Source organism: Pavona decussata, unplaced genomic scaffold, assembly GCF_977016875.1.
Source record: "Pavona decussata unplaced genomic scaffold, jaPavDecu1.1 SCAFFOLD_307, whole genome shotgun sequence".
Classification (NCBI taxonomy): Eukaryota; Metazoa; Cnidaria; class Anthozoa; order Scleractinia; family Agariciidae; genus Pavona; species Pavona decussata.
Window position 1 is genome coordinate 152,764 of NW_028145700.1, and position 27,167 is coordinate 179,930.

Below are 27,167 nucleotides of genomic sequence, written 5' to 3' on the forward strand. Positions count from 1 at the left end.
TGATCGCACATAACCATCCTTGGCTTGATAAACTTCCACAACACGTCCCAAAGGCCATTGACCTCGAGGGGAGTTCTCCTCTACGATCAGAACCATGTCGTCTTCCCTCAAATGGCGCCTTATGGAACTCCATTTATGACGTTTCTGCAAGGTGGACAGATATTCTGCCAGCCAGCGCTTCCAGAAAATATTAGCAAGATACTGGATTTGTCGCCAACGACGCTGGCCGTACTGATCCTGTTTAGAAAAGATTCCTGGTGGCATTGGCTTGTTTGGCCTCAGCAACAACAAATGGTTGGGGGTCAAGGGCTCTGCATCTGCTGGGTCGTCAGGATTTGGTGTTAACGGACGAGAATTCAGAATAGACTCGGTTTCAGCCATCAGGGTAAGAAGTGATTCATCATTGACAATTTGCTCTGACACCAAGGCTTGAGGATCTTCTTCACTGATTGTACAATCCTTTCCCAGACACCGCCCATGTGAGAAGCAGTAGGTGGATTGAAGAACCACTTGATCTCTCGTTGGGACATGAAACTAGTTAACCTCTGCTGATTCCACTCTGAGAGTACATCTCGCAGCTCACGTTCACCACCATGGAAATTAGTACCATTATCACTTCGCATCACCTCTGGTCTACCTCGTCTTGCGATGAATCTCCGAAGGGCGTCTATGAAAGAATCCGTATCCGTATCCAATATGAACGGTTCTTGAGGCCAAACAGGTAAACAAACAACCATATCGTTTCACATGACTTCACCTCTGTTTCACGAGCATTGGACCAAAATAGTCGACGCCCACGAACGTAAAGGGTGGACGGTCAGGCGTAACGCGCTCCAAAGGTAAATTTGCCATCCTTTGCTCCCCAGTAGGCGCATTTCTTCTTCGGCATTTGAAGCAATCTCTTAAAACACGTCGCACAGCTACTCGTCCCTTGATAATCCAGAATTTCAGCCTTACGGAGGCCAACACGTGCTCTCTGCCAGCATGAGCTAACTCTTCATGGTATTTCCTCACGATAAGATCTGTCACGTGATGTTTCTTTGGCAAGAGGATCGGGTGCTTAGCATCTTCTGTGATAGGAGCATTTCTCAGGCGACCTCCAACGCACAAGACTCCGTCTATTGTCACTGGGCAGATCTTGTGAAGAGGGCTTCTTGACTTTGACCCCTGAGTAAAATGATCTCTAAAGGTTTCTTGCTGCACGCTTGCTATAATCTCCCTTTCAGCTCTAACAATCTGTTCCTGGATCTTTTCTATATTTATTGTAAAGGGTCAACATGGTTTACATTTAGAGGGTCTGCAGTGTCTAAAATAAGGTATTGATGCAAGGTTCTTGTGTGAGATAGGGTAAAGGTTTCAAGAAGCGCGCCACACACACCCACCCTCATCCACCCAAATTTTGGGGAGTAGCCACTCTGTGGATGTTTGTCGCATGAAACTTGTTTAATGGTCTAGCTCCAACGAGTCTCCTGTAGCTTAGAGGTAGATCACCCGAACTAGTAATCGGAAGGTTATAGGTTCGATTCCTTTTGGAAAAAGTATGTCTAGCCTGTGTCAGTGACTGAATAACAAAGCATTCTCATTTATTTACCAGGCGTTGAATATACTATCACATTTGTTGTACTCCGCATGTAACAAATGATACATGGTTGGCAACAGAAAACGAGACAGGGGAGGGTGAACCTCACAGTCATACATAGGCCTCTATCAATGATAACTTTGTGCGTCTACTTTTACCATACCTCTCGCTAGATAGTGTAAAGGCGGCATGTGATTTGAGAATTCTGACAGCTTTGTCGAACTGTTAAAAAGCGGCCGTGTTTAAGTCAGGGTTCACAAAGTAAATATTGTCCATTAACAATTGTAAGGGATTTCCTAGTTTAATGTGCAGAAAGAAGACTCTGCGGCTCCCAATGAGTTTCAGTTAAATTTTGCTAAGTAAAATTAAGGTGTTGTTTGAGGACAGCGTGCGACACAAACAAACGGATTTGTGATTACACACCTTTAACTCGGCACCTAAATTCCTCGGAGATCTCTAGAACTCGAATCGCGCAGGTATCAAGATATAGTGTGACCACTTGTCGTGCAGTGCAACAAACTTCTGATTACCCACAAAAACTGATCTTTCACCAATCTCTTTACGAATGGCTAATTTTAAAGCTAGGAGAATGTAGCTGCCTCTGTACAAAAGTATATGCGACCAAGTTTAGTTAAATAATCGCAACAATAATTCTGTCTGTCTTTTACACACGGTTGATCAGGAAATGCGATAACCTCCCTTGATTGTCACATTTTATCTTCAAACAGCGGATAAGAATAACTTTCATGATATGCTTCGGAAACTAATAGTAGATTGAAACTAAATATTAAGGGGCAGCAGAGAAATTGGATCTCTCCTATCATGAAAGAGGGCGAAAATAGTAGTTATTATAATCAATGCATTCTTGCTAGTTACTATCAACAACAACAGTTTATTTGCATAAGTATTTATAAAAAGTGAACAAAAAAGCGTGATAAATCACGTTGACAATAATACAGCAATAATAAAATGAAAGACGTCAATTAATTAATTAATTAACAATTAGGTTGTTACCAGGAAAGCTAGAATTGAACTTAAAATTGCTACGTTCAAAGAACTTTTTCCATTTACACGAATGTAAATTGCTGGTAATAAAAGAAGTGCATGAAATTGCTTTGCTAGTGGTATAAGTTTCTAAGCGAGCTTAGATTTCTTAACTACCGCTCGCTGGTTTTTTTCTTGTTGTTGTTGTTTTGTTTTGTTTTTTGGTTCTTTTCTGATCTACACATATTTCCTTTACTTAATTTTTCACACCCGCGACAAAAGTTAGATAGTAAATGTGGCTACTGTGTTAACAATTTGGGAATCGGAGCGATAGATTTGTTAACAGAGAGATTTACAATCACGTCTACGGGAAACGGCAAACGTGAAATTCGGGTTGACGTTTTCTTCATAAGATGAGTACTGAATGCAAATTAAGCTTGAACTTTGATGCTGACGGAAAACTTAACATTTTACTGAAAAACTGAAAACGGCGAGCAGCAAATAAAGGATAAACACGGTCACGTGGTCATTTCTGCCGTTCTGTCGTTTGCCGTAAGCGTAAATCTAAATCTCTCTATTGTGTTGGGCTACGTACAATACGGAAAATATTTATTTAGGTTTATCTACTTAGATAAGCTAGTTAAAATGGAGCCTTGACTTACAGTAATTTCGTAGGAAATTTTATTAATAGTAACCCTATAATACAAAGAAACGCTCGAAGAATATTAAGAGTTCAATTTTATAATAATATTTATAGCCCTCATGTTATTAGGCAGCCTATCAAACGTATGTGCATCGTTGTATCTGAAGATTTCCTGGTATTTCGATGTTTTTTTTTTCAAGAGGCAAACGCAACAAATCACGGTTTCTAGTACTGCGCTCCTGTTCGTTTTCTTGTAGCTGCCTAGGTTGTTTATCACCAGTGGTGATCTATTCTACTCATTTCATCTCACAGCAGGTTTGGTGATCCTTAAGCGAAGCAACATTTATCTATGTACACCATCAATTTATATCCACTTTGTAAGTTACCGTGAAATGCTGGCATCCCCTTTAGAAGAAAAACAGTTTGGACTGAAGAGGAATACTACACGGAACAAGCTTTTTGTCCCAAATTATGAGGAAAAACTGGCTACAAACTACTGTTTCTCAAGTCAAATCGAACAAGCCTGTCCACAGGAGACTTGTTGCTGTGTAGGTTTAAAAAAATGAGTTGTCAACGGTATGGACTCTAGTACCTTTTTATTGTGATGAAGGTAGGGTCCACTTCCTGATGACTTAAGGAAGCTCGCAAAAAATGTTTTGAATTGGGTTAGATCTTTTTAAATCAATAATTCGCAGGAAAGGCTTGCTTCAATTTCCAACATAATCCACTTTTTTTTTCAACCTATGATTAAGGATAGTGCCTACCTTAGTTACTGCGCATACGCTCTGCGCATCTTTAGATACTCTTGTTACCCAGTATGTGTACTGCTTACTAATAAACGGATATTTTTGCGTGGTTTAAAACCCTGCGGAGTAAGCAAACTTAGCAAGTGCTTTTGATTTAGTCAAATTTGTCGCTAAGTGTGACGGGGGAAAGAAACAGAACTTTCGCAGTTCCTTGCAACCTAACCCCCAACTGTTGCATTCCTTTGGTATCCAAAAATAAAATTGGGGGTAATCACGCGTTTTTCAGAAATAACAAAGCTTCAATTTTGAAAAAAAAAACGCCTTACATTGCCTTGTATTTTACCGCTTTTTAGAGTAATTGTTGCTTAATTATCTCCGAAGATAGTGACTCCAAATTTTCTTTTTGTATAGCAATAGCCCTTGCCAAGATCTGCCTTTCGCACAGTCATAAACCACACAAAAAAACTTTATCAAATAAACGTTTCAAAAACAGCTTATGGGAAGGACGTTTGGTGCGTTTGGTCGCTTTTTAATGTATGTTGGAAATGTACATTGGCGAAGTTTTCTCTTGACTCGATTACTCAGCGTCTGAAAACCAGAAGAAATGGAAAAAACATCAACTAAACAAAAAATCACACTATTAACCATGCCATGTGATAGACAGAGATGGTTTCCCTGGTAACTCTAGCTTTGTTCAAGGATTCTTTGAAATTACAATTCTGACTTTTGTTCTTGTAGACATGGGAAGTAAAGGGAAGGAGAACTTAATCAACCGAAAAATTTGTGACCGTTTCGTTTCTCGCTGGTACACCAATAACCGAAACTTCCCCTCTGGCTATTCATGCATTCATTCATTAATTCGTTTAATGTTTTTTTTTTCAGACTTCTTATTACAAGCTGTCGTCTACTGAAGAAGTATATTTACTTTTGGGTTAGAGGTGGGATTGCTATTTATTTTCTGTGCTAAAATTTCTTTCTCAGTTTTCTATTGGACAATGTTTTCTTTGTAAACCGCCAGGCCACTATACAAGTTTGGTTTTAAACACTCTAGTTTTAAACATTACTTTAACGCCAAACAAAACAAAACAACAACAACAACAACATTTGGAAAATACAAAACTTACAGTTTTCGAGCATCATTTCAGTGCTTTCAATCTTGGCATCCAAATTCAAGTGGACGTCATCACCAATTAGTATAAAAGGAGCCCAGTTCCTCACAGCACAGAACTTCTCTGACTCTCGTAGATACTTCATAGCTTGGTGAAGAGCTACACTGGCAGTTTTACCATCTCCAAGATGTTTGTAGAAACTCTTCATGAACTCCAAAGTTGCCTGGTCTTCAATTGCCCAAAGTGAAGCCAGAACAGAACGAGCCCCAGCTGCCAAGAATGCCCGAGCAATTCCGACGACACCCTCAGACTTGATCTCTCCTCTGCCACTATGACAGCAACTAAGCACAACCAGTTTTGCTCGCAGCTTAACAGCTTGGACATCCGACATCTTCAAGATGTAGTCCTCCTCATTAGGACCCTCATTCCTTGCTTTGGATATTGAACTTCGTTCGTTATGTTTTTCCCATCCAGAATTTGGCGCCAGAGCAATTTCTCCTGTTTCCTCGCATCCATGAGCTGCAATATGAACCAAAGAGGCTGAAGGTATTCGTTTTAACACCTCGTCTTTGGTTGCTTCTGTTCCTGTAAGTGGTGCAATCTTTAGAATTTCTCCTATCATTTCTACTTCGTCTTTGGCAAAGGGCAGCGCGTTGAACTTTGGATTTTTGACGTCCCCCAGATATGGATCTCCGACAAGCAGTGCCTCCTGCTTACTTGTAAAGTCCTCAGGGCAATCAGTGATTAGTCTTAAACTGGTCAACGAGGGTACAGTGCGTATGTGGATAGACGTGCTAAGTGCCGACAATGGAGCCAGGCAAAGGGGACCATCGGGCACAATGATCAATTCGTTACCTTGACACAAGTCTGCAATGGGACCAAGAATTGCATCATGTAACGGTTGTAACGCATTGATGGTGCATTGTGATGGCACTCCTTGTTTATTCTCATCCTCCTCATCATTGTCATGAACATCTCGGTTTTTTAACGCATCCAATGAACGATTCTCACATCTAACGCGGACTCCAACTCCAATCTCCTTCAAAGTGGTATTTAGCAAGACAGTGACTGCATCATCGTACACTCTTCCCTGTTCCAATTCCTTTTCTCGAAACTCAACCTTGCTTCCCTTGCTGATAACCCAGAGGGTAATTTTGTTGCGCCTGTGCCCCAAGAAAACCGTTTTCGTAGATAACTTGTTTGAGACGTAAGAAATTGTCTCTTTAGGTTCAAGTAACGCTGGTGCGGACTCTTTCAAACCATACTTTCTTTTTAAGGCGTCAGCTAAAGTCTGTGCCCGACCTTGCTCAGCAGCACACAAGGACTCATAAATTCTTCCCAGCTTCAATAGACTTTGCCAAAGACCACTGTAAGCACTACAGTAAAGGTCTCGAAAGTGTATTTTTAAGGCATCTTCACGAGTAATGGAAGCTCTGACAATATCAAGTATATTTACACTAGCTTGATAACATTCGAAAGCGTCCTGAAACTTTTCCAGGTCTTGGTAAGCGTTTCCAAGGTTGCCATAGGCGCTACCTTCTCCGGATCTATCGCCTATTTCTTTTGCTATTTTCAGATGCTTTTCATGGTACTCTATGGCTTTTTGGAAGTTGCCCAGGCACTGACAATCGTTGCCAAGGTTGCCATAGGCCGTACCTTCGCCGGATCTATCGCCTACTTCTTTTGCTAATTTAAGATGCATTTCATGGCACTCTATGGCCTTTTGGAGGTTGCCCAGGCCCTGATAATCGTTGCCAAGGTTGCCATAGGCTTTACCTTCACCGCATCTATCGCCTACTTCTTTTGCTATTTTCAGATACTTTTCATGGCACTCTTTGGCCTTTTGGAAGTTGCCCAGGCTCTGATAAGCGTTCCCAAGGTTGCCATAGGCGCCACCTTCCCCGGATCTATCGCCTACTTCTTTTGCTATTTTCAGATGCGTTTCATAGTACTCTTTGGCCTTTTGGAAGTTGCCCAATTTCTTATAAGCGTTGCCCAGGTTGCCACAGGCGCCGCCTTGTCCGAATCTATCGCCTACTTCTTTTGCTATTTTCAGATCCTTTTCATGGTACTCTATGGCCTTTTGGAAGTTTCCCAGGCCCTGATAAGCCATGCCAAGGTTGCAATAGGTCCTACCTTCTCCGGGTCTATCGCCTACTTCTTTTGCTATTTTTAGATGCTTTTCATGGTACTCTATGGCCTTTTGGAAGTTGCCCAGGCTTTCACAAGCCACGCCAAGGTTGCCATAGGCGCCACCTTCTCCGGATCTATCGCCTACTTCTTTTGCTATTTTCAGATGCTTTTCATGGTACTCTATGGCTTTTTGGAAGTTGCCTAGGCTCTGATAGGCGTTGCCAAGGTTGCCATAGGCCCTACCTTCGCCGGATCTATCGCCTATTTCTTTTGCTATCTTCAGATTCTTTTCATGGTACTGTTTGGACTTTTGGAAGTTGCCCAGATTTCCATAGGCGATGCCGAGGTTGTTGTAGGCCCCACCTTCTCCAAATCTATCGCCTACTTCTTTTGCTATTTTCAGATGCTTTTCATGGCACTCTATGGCCTTTTGGAAGTCGTTTAGGCACCGATAAGTGTTGCCAAGGTTGCCATAGGCGCCACCTTCCCCGGATCTATCGCCTACTTCTTTTACTATTTTCAGATTCTTTTCATGGTACTGTATGGCCTTTTGGAAGTTGCCCAGATTTCCATAGACGATGCCGAGTTTGTTAAAGGCGCCACCTTCTCCGGATCTATCGCCTACTTCTTTTGCTATTTTCAGATGCTTTTCATGGTACTCTATAGCCTTTTGGAGGTTGCCCAGGGTCTCATAGGCGTTGCCAAGGTTGCTATAGGCCCTACCTTCGCCGGATCTATCGCCTACTTCTTTTGCTGTTTTCAGATCCTTCTCATGGTACTGAATGGCCTTTTGGAAGTTGCCCAGATTTTCATAGGCGATGCCGAGGTTATTATAGGCCCCACCTTCTCCGGATCTATTGCCTACTTCTTTTGCTATTTTCAGATGCTTTTCATGGTACTCTATGGCCTTTTGGAAGTCGTTTAGGCTCCGATAAGTGCTGCCAAGGTTGCCATAGGCCTCACCTTCTGCAGATCTATCGCCTACTTCTTTTGCTATTTTCAGATCCTTTTCATGGTATTTTATGGCCGTTTGGAAGTTCCCCAGATTTCCATAGGCGAATCCGAGGTTGTTATAGGCCCTACCTTCTCCGAATCTATCGCCTACTTCTTTTGCTATTTTCAGCTGTTTTTCATGGTACTCTATGGCCTTTTGGAAGTTGCCCAGGCTCTGATAGGCGTTGCCAAGGATACAATAGGCCTCCTCTTCTCCGGATCTATCGCCTACTATTTTTGCTATTTTCAAATGCTTTTCATGGTACTCTATGGCCTTTTGAAAATTGCCCAGTCTCCAATAAGCATTGCCAAGGTTGCCATAAGTCCTACCTTTTTCAAATCTATCGCCTACTTCGTTTGCTATTTTCAGACACTCTTCATGGTTTTCTATGGCCTTTTGGAAGTTGCCCAGGCTCTGATAAGCGATGCCAAGGTTGCCATAGGCGCCACCTTCTCCGGATCTATCGCCTACTTCTTTTGCTATTTCCAAATGCTTTTCATGGTGTTCTATGGCCTTTTGGAAGTTGCCCAGGCTCTGATAAGCAATGCCAAGGTTGTTATAGGCCCTTCCTTGTCCAAATCTATCGCCTACTTCTTCTGCTATTTTCAGATCCTTTTCATGGTACTCTAAGGCCTTTTGGAAGTTGCTTAGGCTCTGATAAGTGTTTCCAAGGTTGGCATAGGCCCTACCTTCTCCGGATCTATCGCCTACTTCTTTTGCTATTATCAGTCGCTTTTTATAGAAGTTGACCAGACTTCTATAGACGATGCTGAGGATGCCATGGGCCCCATCTTTTCCAAATCTATGGCTTACAGAATCAGGTTTCGTGGTACTGTTTTGTAAGAATGTAGCGAAGTCTGTAGAAATGTAAATAGAAGAGAATTTTTATTTTAAGAACACGTTTTAAAGCCTTTTAACAGAGTCTATATACATTAAATGTACAGGAAATGAAAACTTGGAAGATAAGGTGTGGTCTTTACCGTAAAATACTCCTATAAAAGTCAGGAAAGTTCAGATTTATGGTGTCTAGAAACTCCTTTGTAAGGCAATTCTGTCTCAGTTACTTTCCCGGAAAGATCAATTTACGGAAAAGTACACTAACCTATTCAATACTTTTAAGGGTTACTTGATCTAGTGGCTGTATAAAACGACAGGACAACCTCGCTCATATTTTGATAAGTCATGCAGGCTGTAGATAGTTTACCCAATCACGTCTTCTTTTCGTGAAATTTTGGCAGGATCGTGTATCAAATTTGAACTGGCCATGCATTTGAAAATAACGTGATTTTGTTTTTCATAAAGTGAAAACTTAATAAGGTTAATTAGGTGAAACGTAATTATAACACTAACGTTTCCCTTGTGTCTAAAACAGATTTACAAGAAAAGGCTGTAATTTGGGAGCTTTTTGTTTTTGTTGCAAACGTTTGCTTTTATATGCCACGTTTTCAGTTTGTCATAAAAATTGATTAAGTCAATAAGTTTAAATCACCGAAAGGGCCTCGAGTTTAAGAAGTTTTTATCGAAAACCCCTCGTTTGCACGGTAAATAGTGGCCTAACACCTTTAATTACCATAACAGACAAGAGCCAAGGGAGATGCTGAGAACGTCACTAAAAAGCGTGATAATGTGCAAAACTTTAATCAAAATATAAGGGTGAAATTTGGACACCAAAGTTATCTTTCAATCGGTGCTAAAGAGATTCAAAACTGGTTTCTTATCTAAAGCAAAACGTAATCAATGCTGTCTTAACAGAAAAGTCTGGAGAAAGTAAAGTTTATAAGCATGATGAAAGAAAACCCTGGTCGACCTAAATATTGGAGGTAGAATAAAGTGCTATATTAATTGTATAAATTTATTACAGTTTGCGGTTAAAAGGAATAAGTGCAGGTCATGACGTCTTAACATTTCAACACAAGGAAATATAAAAAGAACAAGAAAATAACTTGCAATTAATTGACATAAAAATTGTCGGGAATCCCTTTAGTGAATAAGTCCAACAATACTCGACGTCAGAATATCTAGTCTAAGGCCTAGCTCAAACGTCGAACTTTTCATAAGACCAACCAAACTAGGCGGATTTTGTTCATAATAAGTTCGACATCTGTCTCAGGTAAGTTCATCTAAATGACTTTGGATCGACCAACACGCTCTGCCCGTCTGCTTCAGACGGATAAAACGTGTGAGGATCGTCTCGGAGACAAACGTCGATATTCTCATGAGACGAACAAATTAATAAATTAAAAATTTGTATGATAATATAAATTTAAGATAGAAAATGTAACACAGTTCGCGTGAAGATTTATTAATGATCATGTCAGTTTCAACGACCATGTGATCAAAAACGAGTAACTCTGGGGACGAGAAAAAAATGGCGTCTTGGAAAAAAGAGGTTGAACCTTTTAAATCCCGAGTTAAATGACGGCGAAGGCACCTGTAGTTTGTTTTGATTCGAAAAAATACGTCTATCTCATCTGCAAGTTCCCATTTTATAACAAGTGTACTTTTGGAGAGAAATAGTCCACATAAGTAGTCGTCGATTCTGTAAAAAGATGTGAACTTTCTGCAATATAGAACTTCGCGAACGAAGGATTTTCAAGGTCAACGACGACCGTAACCTGTTTCGTGCCATCTTGTTTTATTATGAACTGGTTCAACTTCTCTTCCCACGTAACTCTCCTGAACCACCATGCTGCTCCAGTAGATGTACGTTGATCCATGATCGAGATACATCTTCTCTGGTCTTCCTTTCCTTGCCAACGGAACTGGGAACCAGTATAGAGCACAATGTATGCTTTGCCTCCAACTTTCCATCCCATGTTTTCTGTATTTGATCATCCCCACATAATTAAAATGCAACCACTTAAAATGGGTGTGCTCCTTGCCTCTGATTAACTGGGGGGGGGGGGGGGGGGAAGTTATCAGGTGGCTTGGAAACGTTTTCAAGCATAGCATTATGACATGGTTCGCTTTGCTAACTTTCAAAGGCGTAAGACCCAACGTGGTCTTCTCACACTTGTTGTAGTCGACCCAACTAATGTATGGAGGGCAAAAACGTGTTCACAGTTCATAATGCACCAATGTCTTGGTGTACAGGTGTTTGTCTGGGAGGTATGTGTGATGAATCCCGGTGTTAAAAAGAGCGACCAGCCTGTTCGACTCCCTTGCGCATGTTCCAGTCTTTACAAAATTTTGCTCGCATGAGTATCTCCTTCAGAGCATGTTATCCTTGGTGTAATACCAGTCAGCTGATGGAAATTTCATTTTTTAATTTCTTATTTGCTACACAATGCGTAGGCTCGGCGCTAAGCTATCCTTTCACATGTTATCCACTGAAAATACCGCTGGAAAATTTCAAACGTCTTAATTTCTGCTTTAGACTACATTTCGGGGTAAATTTCTATGTTTTTTTCTTAGTAGAGGTTGCTGTCTAATTAGACTCTAGCTGTTTATGAGCACTTGTTTTAGGTTAGGCACTGCTGGATAATATTTTGTTACAAAAGGCGAGAGTTTTTTTTCGTTCTCTTTGTTTTTGTTGGAGTGCTAGATTACTGTCTTTAGCCATTGAGTCACACGAAAATTTTATTGGATAAAGCTTTAAAAAAGCTCCTCTCTTATCTCTATCGGGGTCTGGGGTCGGTTTATGTACACGTGTCGCTTCTTCAACTCTTTATTTGTAAATAGTCGCTGACGTTCTGGTTAGGGCATCTATACACCCTTGCAAAAATGTTAATAACTTTGGTCAGTTCAAACGTACTTTTCAAGACCTACCCTGCAAGCGGGGGTCTCTATCTGGCAGGTCTTTTAGCATGTATGTCTCTAGTAGTTCGCGTAGTCGGCTAGATGCGAACGACTTCGTATATGATAAAAGAGTTACCAGAAAGAAACGTTGGCTAGCAGGGTATTCAAGACCACCACAAAGCCTGGCAGTCACAACTGCAGTAACCTTACATGTAGTTCCTGGATACATTGTCTCATTGCAGACATTTGGGTAACTTGTTCTGTTGGCCAGCGTTTAGAAACTACTTTTCAAAAACTGTCACCTCTGGTGTGACGGTAGCGCCCCTAAAAATCTCGACAACTTGTCGTTTCAGGTCTCTTGCCTTTTTCAATGTAACCCCAAGACTTATCAGGTCATACACGTAGAGGCGTTTTCATAGTTCAGCTACTTCATGAGGTTTGCGTTCTTCTTAAGTGTTCAAGGGTTAAATGTTTGCACCACCGAGAGGAAAGGGAGATGAGGCAAGGTAAAACGAGGCTCTATTAAATCGCAATGTCTTAATCTATGAATGTTCTCACGGCATCTAATTAAGCCGTAGGGCATCACGCACTTGTCAGAGAGATCTTTCATAACTGCTACGGGGTGTTACGGGATCTTAAAAGCAGGTTCCACAAATTTTTGTGAAACGAAGGCTCTAGGAATATACTCCCTGTGCTGGGTGATCAGTTGTGTCCACAACACCTTCAGCTTTTTGCCCTTGGATGATTTCACTGTAGGCCTGATCCACTCATGTCCGTTCAATCTTCCTCGACAGATTTTTCAGTCTACAAAGATCTCCTTGCTCATTCGAAGCGAGTGGAGAGTGGTTGCCCTGCCACAGCTTCTCATTGGTTGCCAATTAGTAGTCTAGTGTTAGTTTTATCCGAAAGTACAACCCAACGACCAGAATAACCTGGAAGCCATAATTAACTCACTGTCCTTGTGATGGGCTTCCGTGCTCTTCAAATGAAAGTAGATTTTCGTCAAATTTCGCCGCGGGGGTTTTCCAGGTTAAGGACAGAAGTATAACAATTAGATGAAACAGAATCTAACAACACACAACATTCAATTCCATCACGCTTAACAGCGCAAGAGGATAAATGAATGTTAATATATGAAACCGATATATTTTGAACTGCGGATGAAAGATCAAATAGAAGAAAGATCCTCGCAGTGAGTGCGCAACTTAAGCAGTTGTGAAAAGAAAGCCTGAAAAAATTAAGGCTTGAACGGGATTCGAACCCATGACCTCTACGATGCCGGTGCAGTGCTCTACCAACTGACCTATCCCAGCGTTGTCCCAGCGTTATATATTGTAATTTCCTTTTGTTATAAACCATTGAAATAGCCCATAATAATAAAAACCATAAAAACCTTAAACCGGGTGGCTTACCTTGGCTGTCAGCAATGGCTATCATTGCTTCCCCCTCAAAGAACCGAAGACCAAGATCATCATCGGAATATAAAACTACACTGTGATCACGAGAATCTTGTTGAAAACAACCGTCGTTTCTTGTTCTGATAATATTTTTAACCAGATTTGTTTTTTAAAAGACGTTTGGGTATTTCGTAACCTGCGTTACGCTCGGCCTCTTTCGATTGCTTATTTGTGCTATTCCTATGATCAAGAAATGTGACTTACGTATATTTATAGGATCTTTCCCTTAGCCTTTCCCTCAGGTCAAATAATGGTCCACAGGCCAACCCCGGTAGTTTTGAGGATAGCGTTTTTGCTTACGAAAACAAAATGATACGCGAACAACAGTGTACCCTTTCGAGTTCCTGCAGAACTAGAAACATTTAGCCAAAATCTAAAGAATACGATACCTTTGATAAAGTTTGAGTTGTTCTTTTTCCTTATTATAAAAGTGGCATTCACTTGCTAGTTTTCGAAAAAAATTGTACCTGGCGTTTTTGGGTTTACAATATATTTCTGTTGTCTGTGTTATGAGTCTGTGATTGAATGCGCAAGGGCTTCCAAATATCGATCTAAATGGACGGAAAACATTCATCAGTTCCTTTCGTAGTGTTCTTGGTTATTCAGATAGATCGAAGAGTGAGATGAAATGCTTGTAATAAAAAAAATAAAGTAAATAACCTTTATTTACCCTCGGTAGTGTTTATAGCACAAGTGCTAATGGGGCCGAGCAAAGAAAAAATTTAAATTGAAAATAACAAGTGCGGCCGAGGAGTTGTACTCAGGGTAACCAAGAAGCAACTCCAGCTAGTGGTCAGCGGTCTAAACAGGACTTATTGTTCAATTTCAACGTCGACCTCAAAAAATCTTTAAGACTAAGAACACTGGTGAGAATCATACTGCTTTCGCCGATGATGGATTTGTTATTCAAAGTAATTTAGCTGATATAAAAATAACTGAACGCACTTCTCTGGTGTGTTTTTGCGTTCGTGTGTTATTTTTTTACACGTACTTCCTTTACCTTATAAAGACCCTGGTACTTTGAACGGGTATCAAATCAGATCTATATAAGTCGACATTGTTTAAGACATAAGGCTGGCAGCAAAAAAATATTTTTATAGGCCCTATGCAAAAATTGCCGACATTTTATTATTCTTTTGTCTGCATTTAAATTAGCCTTACTAGCCTCGTTCGCGGTGAAATATTCTTTTGATTTTTGGACTCAAGAACGAGATTAGGGAGGCTAATTTGGATACAAACAATAGAATATTAAAATAGAAGCCAGTTTTGCATAGGGTCTATTAGAGTAACTTGAAATTGCTATCAGCATGTTTTATTCAATATACCACTCGATCGTGGCGTGAGACATGGAAAAAGGGAAGTCACTATACTCAAAAGTGAGATGCACTGATTACTCTCCCTCCCAGCTAGCGTTTCTCCCCATTCCCATTTCTTATAGATAACACTTGGGACGAAAAGTATATTTTGCAATATAATACTAAAGCTTCAGTCAGTAGACAGATCAATTGTACGAAACGCATTTAAAGTGATAAACTAGGTGAGAAAAATACTCGTAAAAACAAATGTCTTGGCGGAAATATTCATGCAAAACATTTCTGTTTATGGTTTTGGCGTTTTAGACTGTCGATTTGTAAGTTTTGAGTTTTGTTGATTTGTTTTTGGCAAAAATGTTTCCATTTCATGCCTCCTAGTATTCATTCTTTGGTCGCGTGATAGTCATTTCAATCCATCAAAGTCAAATCGTTCATAAATTCGATTGCACTCGACCAATTCAGATTTAACCAGGGGTTTTGCTTTTATATTATAATAAATAGATGCAAAGTCAAGCCACTGAACATCAATCTATGAAATTCAAAGTTACCAACAAAGAAATTTTAGCACCAAAGTTCCACTGCGAAAAACTTCAAATTAAACCGTGGCTTTCTTATGAAATTAGTTTTGATTTAGAATGTTTCTCCGTTTAAAAGAAGAGGAAAGCTTAGAGAAACTGCACTGCATGGAATCTGAATTTTCGTAACTCTTTCTAGTTTGATTTGCGCGTCTTTAGAAGAATTCACAAACTTCCTGAGATCTTAATGTGTCTCCATCAATATCCCGTGTTTCCATAATAGGTTATAAGACATTATATTCACCTGCATCTTCCCCTCCGTTTGTATCTCGCAGCTTGGTGTATTCATTCACTGACGTCCTCTTTAGTTCCACCAATTTCTGGTTATTCTTGTCAATCTTACATTAGTCAAGATATATAACATGCATGTTGGAAAAGTAACAAAAAGCTCACAAATTCTTCAAACTTTTTGCCTGCTTTTCTTTTATGATTCTTTCACTTGTATCTTTATTTTATTCATGGGGAATTTAAAGTCAACAATGAAATTGGACTGAATTATCATGAAGACTAAATAATTCATTTTTTGTAATGAGACTTGAGCAAGAAGGTACTAACATAAAAGCAAGAAAGAAAGACTATCGTAAAGTGTGACAAATCTTTTCCATTGAAGCATCTGTAGTGAAGGATACTGCTAATCCCTTTTCACACCACGTGATGGCCTCCTCAAACTGATTCAGCTTAGCACATGCACTTGCTCCTAATAAAAAGAAAAAATTAAATTCGGCATAATTCTTGGCTTATTTAAGAAGGCTAAAAGCTCATTGAAGAATTACATGAGTGAGAACCTTTGTTTAATGTTACCTTCCCAAACAATCGTTCCTTGTTACTTTGGGATGAGCAGTGTTTATTTGCTATCGGTACATTCACAAAAGGAGCTCGGGGTTGTTGATGGTGGTTGGACAAATACATTCCAAAATTGACAGTAAGCACCCTTCCTCAAAAGAAAACTGCTCTGATAAAACGAACGGGAATATTTCTACTGAATTCTTGCACATAGAACAACCTTTAAAAGGCCATGTCACTGAGGACTCAAAAACAAATTTGCTATATTTTTCAACCCAAAAACTGCTATCCATCATTACTATAAACGTGCAATTTGAATGATCTAGAAGATTATTTTTCCCCTACTCGCACATTTATATTGTTATTTTCAGTCTAACATTTGCTCATTTTAAGGCCAATCATGCAACACCAATACCTTCTTTTTTCAACTAGTAAAATAAGATTGAATATCCATCATCAAACCACGATAAATTTTATCACCACAGTTGATACACGTAAACATACGTTCGTTTTAATAGCGGAGCTTCGCGTGATGAAGGCACCCGCACGGATCCGCATGGGTAAGAAAATTTGGTAACCCACCAATGTCAATATTCAATCGTCTTCTGAAGTTTTCGTAATTCATGTTAAGGTGGGAGAAACTTAACTACAAGCCTGTTTCTAAGGGCGCGAAAAGGCTCATCTTTCTTCAGCGGTTGCACGCTGGACTTTGAGCCGGCCGCGGACGCGCGTCAAACATGGCGGGAAATCAACTTTGTAAACACGAAAAAACGTGTAATAAACTATCAAAGAAGTCAAATAAGCGGTAGCTAAAAAAGCATCTGCTAAGGCCTCAAAATTAGCACATTTTAGTCAAAACTAAAATCTGCGTATTGGTAAAAAAAAAAAAAAAAGGAAAAAACCTTTTGGATCATTCAAACTGCATTTTAATAGTAAGGACAGTAGTTTTTGTGGTAGAAATATTAATTTTTTTTTTAGTCCAAGATCGAGTGGCACATTCTTAATGACATGGCCTCTTAATACGTTCTTCATAGTACAGTTCATAAAAGAGGCAAGTTAACGTTGCAAGTTAACCTATCGCCATCCTGACCATCCATATCCAGAAACAATTTTAAATAAATTCAGTGAAGTAATACGTAACTTTTCATAAGACTTGACTCCCATTGGTGTAGTCAATACCCAAGCGTTCTACCTTGGTAGAGAATCAGGGTCGCTTCTTTCGGAGTTTATAAACAAATGTCACGTTTTATCAGGTTTGGAAAAAATCTATGATATTTAGTATGAATGCTATTTTTCGCGAACTCGGGCCAAAAGAGCTGGGCCCTATTAAGCTAATCCTGGGTTAACGTGATGTTTGATTCGAGTTTAATTTCTAATCTGTGAAGACTTTTCGAAGAGATTTTTGGTCCACGATGTTGACTTAAACTTTTCTTTACCGTTTACGCTTAAAATAGACGTTTAATGAGAGAGTTAAAAACCTTGGTTGAGTTATAATCGGGGATTAGCGTTAATCGGCTTTCGAACAACCGGCCCCAGGTCAGTTTGCATTTGTGACAACAACTTTTGTTTCCAGATGATCATGTGGTTGGGTTACTGCGCCTTCTGGTTTCAGACTCCTCCTGTTTTAAACTAATTGTTTCATCTGACCCACCAACCCTAAATTTTGTACACACAGGAACAGCAAATGGAGAGAAAAGGGGATGACCTTAGTCATCATGACCCGGTTGGAAGAAAGCCGATTAACGCTAATCCTCGATTGAAAATTAACCGAGGTTCTTATCTCACTCGTTAAAAACCTAATGGTAAAGAAAAATCGTAAGTCACAACTTACAGACGAAAATCTTTGGAAGAATCTTTATATATTAGTAAGTAAAGTTGAGTACAAAGTTCCCTTTATAAGGGATTAGGTTAATAAGGCTTTGAACAACCGGGCCCATAATATTGGGAAGTGTGGAAGTTGAGCACTAAATTATTTGTGTGCAACATTCATGCATATGAAAACAGTATCGGTTTTAAAATGCGCCTTTTAAATGAGATGGACTATTCCCTAATCTACATAGAAAACTACCAAACATATTTTTTCAAACGGATCTAACATTTTAGCGGTGTTGCGAATTCGAAATATGTCACCGTAAAGTTATCCCCGTGACAATAAAACTAGTGATATTGACCGTCTTTGCATTCTTATCGTTTCTGAATTCATTATTTTACTGTAGATATTTATTAAGTAACTCGTACCTGTGAAGATCGCTTTCAAATAAGATGGCTGTAAGGAACAGGCAACTTTCGCATCGGTCAAGGAATCAGTATAGTTTCCTGTGAAAAGATAAAGTATGAGGAGAAAGCTAGCATATTGATGCGAGTTCGATTGAAGAACCCTTTAATATTTTAATAAACCAATTTAAGTTAACAAAAACTTCTCACCCAAACAAAAATAAGCTTTTGCCCTGTTGCTGTATAGTTGGGCTTTCAGTTCCTCATCCTTGCAGTTTACTTTAATTCCTTCCGTGTAGAAGTAGATGGCGTTGTTGAAATCATTCTGTCTGAAACTGTTATTACCCTCATTTTTGTAAACCTCTGCTATTGCTAAAATGAAGCAATAAAAAGAATGATGCATTAGCAGATAGCCTGCAGCGCAACGGCGTTTTGTTGTGAACGATACTTTTCGTTGAGTTTGTTTATTTTAGCGCCCCTGTGTAAGAAACGAACGGCGCGGCTTAGTACAATTGTAAAAGTTTTTTTAAATTGACCCTTGGATAAATTCTTGCACGTACTTTCAAAACGCAGTGAACTGGAACGAGTCGCTCCAGCCTTTGGTAGCCACACTAGGGAAGGATTTTCGAATTTTGCTGGTTTTATATATTGAAATATTCTGGTAAAAAGAATCAAACTTTTCTTCTCACCTCTTAAAGTGCCGTCATCAAAATCCAATGTCTCCTCACCAGCTGGTGTGAGGTCATTTTCACTTGCAGCTTTCACTTGACTCTGCGCCATGGATGCTGGGCCGGGGCTAAAAACCCTATGAATCAAACAATTTTTATGTTGATTTTATTCATCAGCTGCCGTTATTCCTTTGAAACACTAAAGCGTAATGCCTGTGTTAATTACACATTATACCAGTTAATGCTAAAGGTAAAAGCCGAGTCAACAAAAACTTCTGTTAAAAAATATTTTTGTGTATGTTAAGATTGCAAAACAGCTGGGAAGAATAAGGACCAGTACCTTATTTTCCATTCCGCCTCATTCACCCTTGGGACAGAACAAAGAGATTAACAAAGCCTATTAATGATTTCAGATCGGTACCAGACCCAGTAGCAATACCAAGGTCTAGAATCCTAAGACATATTTTTCTTTGATGGCGCGGGCCGCAAGGCTCCTTTGTTTATGATTGAATTGTATTTTTTTTAAACTTAGGTCTAACTATATGTAAATCCACTGTATATTTATTTTAAGATGGGTGAATAGAGCTTCTTATTATAACAACGTTTTGGAGAAATACAGGAGAACGAAAAGACATGTTTCCCCGACACTCTTTGAGTTCTACTAAGCTGGCTAACTCCATGCAGGCGTGTGTATGGTTTGCGTTTTGCTCGCGTTTTACTCTGCGCGTACTTTTTTTTTAAACAATTTTTTCCAGAAAACGTAGACTGTGTGTAGAGTAGTAGCTTGAACCCAGGTTACTGCTATTTCGTCTATTTTTGACCGATTAAGAAAATCTGTTATTAGACTTCCAACAATGGGCTAGTGGACGTGAATTCTATCGCCAGAACACAAATTGCTTACCGAAGATTCCATTAAACCTCTGATTAATGTTCCTCTGAAGGGATAACAAGTGATCGTATGAGTCCTGAAACAGAAATATTTGGCAATTATTGTGATTTGCTTTTGTCACCTTTAACTGATGTTTCTATTCGAGTGGTCGTATTATATTTGGCGAGTATTTATGACAGAGCAACGGCTGGTCAGTGCAAAAGGAGGCGTTTGTTTCATTTATGAGGTATGGGATAATGTTATGATATGTTGCTAATAAGAAAATCGATATCACCCGGGCCAAATTAAGTACATCGGGCGAAGTGATGCGATACAAATAACTACATGTAAGCGATATTTGTAAGGGGGAATTCAACTATATCAAAGTTCATCCATCTAAGACCATCAATGGCTTTTAGGGAATCACACGCTACTGCAAATGACTTTGTTTCATCTCCTTTAAAATCCTTTTTAGTCTAAAATTGGAAAGTTTAATTAGAAGACAAACAACGAAAGGTTTTGACCTTTTGCTGTTTGTCTTCTAATATAATTTACACTGCTATATTCAAAATTACTTTGAAGGCACAAGAAACTGTGATCACTTGTTTTAATCTATTTTATTTTAAATGATTACAAAGAATTTTAATATCTGTTACAATTGAAAATTTCCTTTGTCATCGAAAGCGCTCAAAAATCTCTCTTTTCTGATAGCGTGAGGTAAAGTTTAATTTGTATCCGTTTTCCGCACGATCACGCAATTTCTGTTGATAATACTTCGCATCGATTCTTTTGTTATCCATTTTTCTACTATACTGTTTGAATAAATTAGATCAACTCCACTAATTTTCACTTTATCAATGCCCAAAACACTAAAAAGAAAAATTAAAAATAACGTTGTTCGACGTTTCGATGTATCAAACATCATTATCAAGAATGAGCAGAACGTTTAACGTTGGAGTTGCTAAGAGAGTTGAGTTTGAAAATTCGATGGCATTCCTGCGTGCTTGATTTTTATGCAAATAAGTTAGCAGAAAAGGCGGGAATGCCATCGAATTAGATTTCAATTATTCAAACTCAACTCTTTTAGCAACCCGACATTAAACGTTTTCTTCATTCTTCATTCTTGATAATGATGTTTGATACATCGACACGTCGAACGTTACTTTTAATTTTTGTTCTTTTAACAAGCAACTGACCAATCGATCAAAAGCACTATAGATTGTTAAAACTGGCATCCTTATTTGATTTGTTTCAAAGGGCAAGATTTCGCAATTGCACTTGGCAAGACTACACGCACAATAAAGTTCGTTAATTTGTACATTTTAAGAAATCAAGAACAAATTGTAATTCAGTGATTTCGGAAAGAAATAAATAAACTACGAATTGATGAATATGGCTTATTACACAGGAGAAAGTTAAGTTAAGTAATTAATGCTGACAATGAAATACTACATCCAAGGTGCAAGGTATGTGATGCCAAGAGGAAAAACAACTCAACTACGAACTTTAAAGCCTCAGACGCTGGAAGCTTAAACCTAAATGCTACTCTACACACAGGCAAGCTTTGTTTCTTGAATATGTTTCCTCAACAAGCCTTCTTATTTGAACCAGAAGTGATATCAAGGGAAAACGTGCACATTTTCTCGCACACAAAGACAAACTAACCTTACTATGATGTGAAAACTTGCTTCGATGAGCCGGCTACCGCTAACTTTCTCCCCGACCTTTGAGAACACAGCTCCAGAGCTGGTAAATGCGTTGAAGATTACATTAATTTACCAACAAAATTATGACATTCCCGGTTTCCGCACCTATTGTAAAACAGTGATTATGTTTGGCTGGAAAAATTGCGTGATTCTCGGAAAGCAATGGGGTTTTTCCCGAGGAAATGAGTCATGAAATTTTCCATTGTTTTCAGGTCATATGATTGTCATATGACAGGAAGTTGTAACTGGAAAGATATGTCAGTGATGTGAATTATATGAACCATCACAGACAGCCCAACATATTATCGGCGTTGTTCTGTTACAAGGAAGTGAATTTTGTAATAACGGTTACGGCGAAAATGCAAGTATTGGCTTGATATTTTCATTAGATTAGTCGAAAAGCATAGAAATAAAGCTATTCTCGCAATAAAAATGTCTTCCACGGTGTAATCAGGAGCACCCAACGAATCGTTTAGGTCAATGATCTGTTCGGAAGGACTTAAGCTGGCCCCTAAAATTTTCTTAAGGGAATTTTCACCTCGAACGTTCGTTATATAGGAAATTTAAGGCCTATTGTTTTCGGATTGATGAAAATTTGGTTTCGGGTACCGAAGAAAGGTGAGCTAAGATTTTCGGAAAGGAAATAAGACCTAAGGTTTTCGAGAAATGGACAAAAATGCCCTGAGTGATTTCGAAAAGACTCACTGTTCCCCGAACAGATAACAATATTATAGCGCGGCCTGGATTGAACCTACAGAGCTCTAATTAAAGCTCACAAATTCACATCTTTCTTGAATGGCGTGTAAAATCACATGGAAATCCTTAGACTGGAAGCACCTTGGAAAAGATGCCGTGCCCTCAAAAATAATCCTTTGAGGGAAAATTTTCTTATCCGTCAGCCGGTTATCGCGATCAAACTTGACCTGTGAAAGAGGTACGCGCGATATTAAAGTGGCTTTTAACCACGGCCTGAAAGAATGCGTCACGATATTTCATTTTAAGGGGGCTATTGTGATTGGAATCTGTTTCTAATTTTTGTTGAAAGGTAATCGTAATTAATGAAACATCTAATGGCATTGAAGAAAGCTTTTCTCTGCAGTCGAGTGCAGTGTCAAACATTTTTAATTTAATCCTAACGGAAGGGGGGTTTCTTCTCGCAAGCAGGACTTACGAGTCAGTTATGCGTGAAATGGCGCGGTCCAACTTTGCTAAACATTGCGTGACAGAAATAAAAAGAGCCCACATGGTAATATTGCAGCCACGTTGTCAAAATGTACACTCCTCGTTAGTCCAGATATACAATAGTGCCTCCTCTTATGATTTAAGACTTTATTAGCTTACATGCAGTTACGTTTCAGAAGAATTCGCACGATATTTAATCTTTAGCCGTTCTTAATTCAGAAGCTGCCGCCGTACAGCTAATAGAAAAAAGGGATCATGGGGCAGGGACCATATGTTCGACAAATCTAACCCAGGGTAAAGATAAATAAATACATCGCGCAGAATGCCTATTGTTTTGGGGACATTTACTTACTGTACGGCAAAAGTTATAGATCTGTAATATTAGCGGTAAAGCGTAAACTGAGTGACTGTCATTGGTCCAAATCTACGCGCGCCGTGCTCCGCAGGGAATACCGCTTAGCTCATTAACTTGTCAGGTCGGAGCTTAAAGACAATGGCCACATACGCTATTGTCCATTCTATTGTTTCCTAATATCGCACCTTTGCAGTATGGCTGAATAAGTGCACACCGGCAGCAAGTGTATTAACGTTCAATAGTATAACAGATCAAATTTTTTGAAAGGCCGTTTGGCCTGCTTTATACTAATTGTGAATAAGGCAAGTTTTACCTTCCGCTAAACCCACGGCAACAAATGTGGCGCCTTCGCCGGCATTCGAACCTACGAAAACTTAAATGTCGATTTTCAAATAAAGTGAATATACTTGTCGCGCCTGAATCTTGAGTAGCTTATGCTCGAAAAAACTTGCGCGCGCGTGCCTTTTCTTTGTTGCGAGAAAAGAGAGGCTTTAACTAGAACATTCGCGCTCGCGACCAGATTCCTCTAATTTGTAGGCGAAGGAAAGGATGGTCGAACAAATGGGCCGGTTTCCGGCAAACGTCCCTCCACAATGATTTCCATATACCTTCTCCGTTCAGTTGAAAATCGTAAGTAGAGTTTACAACATTAACGTATGGCGGCACGATGTGAATTAACAACAGACGGAGCGGGTTTTCGAAGATCTCTGAAAAGAGCTCCCGATCACTATTGTATTTATTGGTCGCGCACGCTGTCATCTTTGTTTGGTCCGTAGCTCGTGAGTAAAACAGCTGATGCATATGGCAATTTTAAAATTCGCGGTAGTTAAGAATATTCTTTTCATGCAGAGTGGTTTTCAACAATAGGCATTGTTTCATTTGACATGTATTGTTATTCATGTCTGGGCTGAAAACAATAGCTCGCCAGCTCTGATCGCGCCATTTTCAAATAAAACTACGACCAACAATTTTCAACCTGAAAAACATAAAGGTTCCTCGTGACTAATTTTCGAAATTAAAACGGATTCTTTTCAAGGAAAGACTCGTCTGCCATTTGCCGTGCGTGAAAGTCCAGTAGGTATGTTAGTTTCCCCAAAACAGTTCTCCAAAATGACTGTCTATACGAAAATTTGGAAAATTTACTGTATATTCAAGTGGAAAAACATAAAACTTCTGCTTTCGCAGTTTCATTCCTTTTTAGTGCAAATTGTAGACTAATCCTTGATTTTCAAGAAGCCGTGCGTGAACCTTGAGATTATCATTTCTGAGACTCGGGAAAGTGAATTTTGTGAACCCTAGTTGCCTAGTGTCGGCCCATTCTTGTCTAATTTATAGCTCTTCAAAGCGCGATCGCATTCAAATTTGCCGCTTCAGTGGCTATGAATTATTCATGATGTCCAGGCATTCTGCGCGATGAAATAAATAAATAAATAAATAAATAAATAAATAAAAGTCACACATTTCAGCTTGGACGATTTCGAGCACGCAGCGGTGCTGACTCCCCCCCCCCCCCCCCCACCCCCTCCCCTCCCTTTCGGGCACGTGAATCTAGCGTTGACATTTCCGTAAACAAAACATCACGTGAGGTTTTGCATGCCTATAGCGTGTTAGTGAGTTTCAGAGTTCGATAATCCGCTCTCCAATCTAGTCTCCAGTCATCCCGAATTTTGGCCTTTTTAATAGCTGTGCAATAACATAATGAGTAATTTCAAGCTTTTCAAGTCGGCCTATTCATGCCTGGGATTAAAATTTTGTCGATAGTTCCCAATGAAGCTATCGATCAGAACTATCCTGTCGAAGCCGATTTTTTTTCCTTACAGCAAGCGATTGTAACTTTTTGAGATTGGTTGTATAAATGTATAACTGTTACCAGCTGTTACAAACTGTTATCATTGTACTATCATTAAGTCTGTGAATGTGCATGTAATCCGAAAGTGTCAACATAAAACTTCCGAGCAGTGAGTACTTTCCGGTGGGAGTGAGTTTCATGATATGCTTCACATGATGAGCTCTTGACTTGGAGATTGTACTTGAAATTCTGAAGTGTGATCAATGGAACGGCTACCGAGCAGTACTATCCGCGTTTAGATTTATTGTCCCATACAAGACAGTTCTTATTCTTGAGATTTTTGTTGACATCTTAAGCAACTGAGCAGTACTTTTATGAAGTGCTTTTTGTCTGTCAATCTTTGGCAAAGGAAAATTTCAGAAATGCTAAGTATACTGATTTTATCTCAACTTTGACCGAGGCGTGTCTTGCTGCAGTCAACATCCCCATCACACGCCGGGTGGTTAGCTTAAACGACTCGTCAAAATCATCTTTAACAGTACCTTTAGCAATGCCTCGTTATTGTTGTACAGTCGAACTTCCCGTAAGCGACCACCCAAAATACCAAGATTTAGTGGTCGCTTACGGGAGGTGGTCGCTTACGAGAGTCGAACCAGAGGGGGACTCCACCGGGAACGGTTCTGTCATATCTATTTCGAAGAGAATTTATTGCATACATTTTCCTAATTCCAGTACGAGCAGTGCTAGGTTGTCACTAAAGGTTCCTCGTAAACTCAGGGGAGTAGCGTCGTGACAGAGGACATGGAGATCAAACTATGTCTCAAGTGGTCGCTAAAATATATTAAAAACAATAAAAAATGATAATGTTGTCACCTCAAAAAGTGGTCGCGGTCGCTTATGAGAGGTGTTCCTCCATTTAGGAGAGGTTCCAACTATAGTGCTTTGAGTCAGAAATATGGTGTTTAGGATTGGTGGTCGCTTATGGGAGGTGGTCGCACATGGAGATTCGACTGTATATTCAAATGCAGCTAAATGTTGTTGTGGAAATCGCCGGCCCCCCTCTTACGACCACCTCGTTATTACAGTGCCCCGAACGAATTCAAATTCCAGTCATTTCCTTAGTTTTGCAAACCTCGTTACAGTCCGACCACCCTGTTATTATGACCGTATTTTCACGGCCCAAAGGTGGTCATATTTACGGGGTTCCGCTAAAATCATTCATGTGAACTGTGGATCTGAAAAATGAAAGACCTTCTCAGTGCAGTAAGCGACTCAAGCGACTGCGGCAAAGAACCTGAAAAAGTTCAGGCTCTGAGTGAATGGGATTCGAACCCTTTACTGGGGGTCTTTACCTTTGTAATAATGCACCAATCAATTCGAAACCTCCGACCCCCTCCCCTCCTCCCTCCCTTCCTAGGCAGCCCCCAGAGCATTTGAACTTTTAAAAATTGGATTGGGCAAATTTCCGCCGCACCTCGCGGGGCCAAAAAACCGTTCAAATTCCCTACCTTATCGCTGAATTTAACGATCAATTGCCCCTAGTATACCAATCAATCAAATTTCCTCTACATATATCTTTAAAAAAAAAAACTGCAAATTCAGTTTGTGGAGGCCCTCTTTAGTGAACCAATTTACTCACAAAAGCGACACTGAACTCGTCCATGGACCAGGAACCACGTGTATTCCGACGTTTATTTAATTAAACTGTTTTACAAAGTAAATTTAATTTTCTGCTCAGTTTTATCAACAATTGTCAATAAAGGTTTTCAATATAACATGCCTGCCCTCTGGATTTCTAGGCTTACCCAGGAATTCAATAATCTCTAGAGGGGGAAGGGAGGGGGTGGACCTTTCCCCTGGGTCAGATCACTGACTTATTCATGGTTTATACTGATTTCATAGTTAATAAAAGGCAATGGTTACGAAGCCTGACATACTTCATTCCCAAACTACAAGAGATTTTGAAATGTGTCGGAGGAACTGACCAATCAAAGCGTATTCATCTGAAGCGGTGATCATGAACGTTACAACAAAGGATTGTACACGGTCGCGGCCCTTCCAACATGAATTGCAACGCCATTGTTGTTATGGCAAGGTTTCATAACTAAACCCTCAATAAACTATGTATGTTCTAAACGAACTGGCTACGTCATTCATCTTCAGCACAAGGTGAATTTTGATAAAAACTTTTTTTGAATGCTGGATCATGCACATGTGCGTATACGTATTCTTAGTGCATACTAATAAATTTTTCTCGTGTTTTGGGAACAACCCCTACATGAGGAAGTCGACGAAACTTTTTTTACAGCCTTGGCAGAGATACAGTTCAAC

General features: G+C 39.6%; 2 protein-coding genes across 3 annotated transcripts; both read right to left on the reverse strand.

The window, feature by feature from the left end:
- Positions 1–753: 753 nt before the first annotated feature.
- On the reverse strand, positions 754–1,388 carry LOC146454232 (uncharacterized). The gene is made up of 2 exons (XM_085095719.1): positions 1,379–1,388; positions 754–1,253 (listed from the first exon to the last, which is right to left on the reverse strand). The coding sequence occupies exons 1-2, from the start codon at positions 1,386–1,388 to the stop codon at positions 754–756; spliced, it is 510 nt and encodes a 169-aa protein (XP_084951845.1).
- Positions 1,389–2,501: 1,113 nt separating this feature from the next.
- On the reverse strand, positions 2,502–21,800 carry LOC146454233 (uncharacterized). Of its 2 annotated transcripts, XM_085095699.1 has the most exons (9): positions 21,470–21,799; positions 19,838–19,901; positions 18,958–19,073; positions 18,479–18,640; positions 18,293–18,370; positions 15,901–15,968; positions 15,516–15,609; positions 5,077–9,045; positions 2,502–4,540 (listed from the first exon to the last, which is right to left on the reverse strand). In XM_085095699.1, exons 3-9 carry the CDS (start codon positions 19,046–19,048, stop codon positions 4,530–4,532), a joined length of 4,473 nt encoding a protein of 1,490 aa, XP_084951825.1. In that variant the 5' UTR covers positions 19,049–19,073; positions 19,838–19,901; positions 21,470–21,799; the 3' UTR covers positions 2,502–4,529. The 2 variants fall into 2 exon arrangements, with proteins under 2 accessions (XP_084951825.1, XP_084951826.1); XM_085095700.1 differs by lacking the exon at positions 19,838–19,901 and having other exon boundaries at positions 18,958–19,064; positions 21,462–21,800.
- Between the last annotated feature and the right edge of the window lie 5,367 nt (positions 21,801–27,167).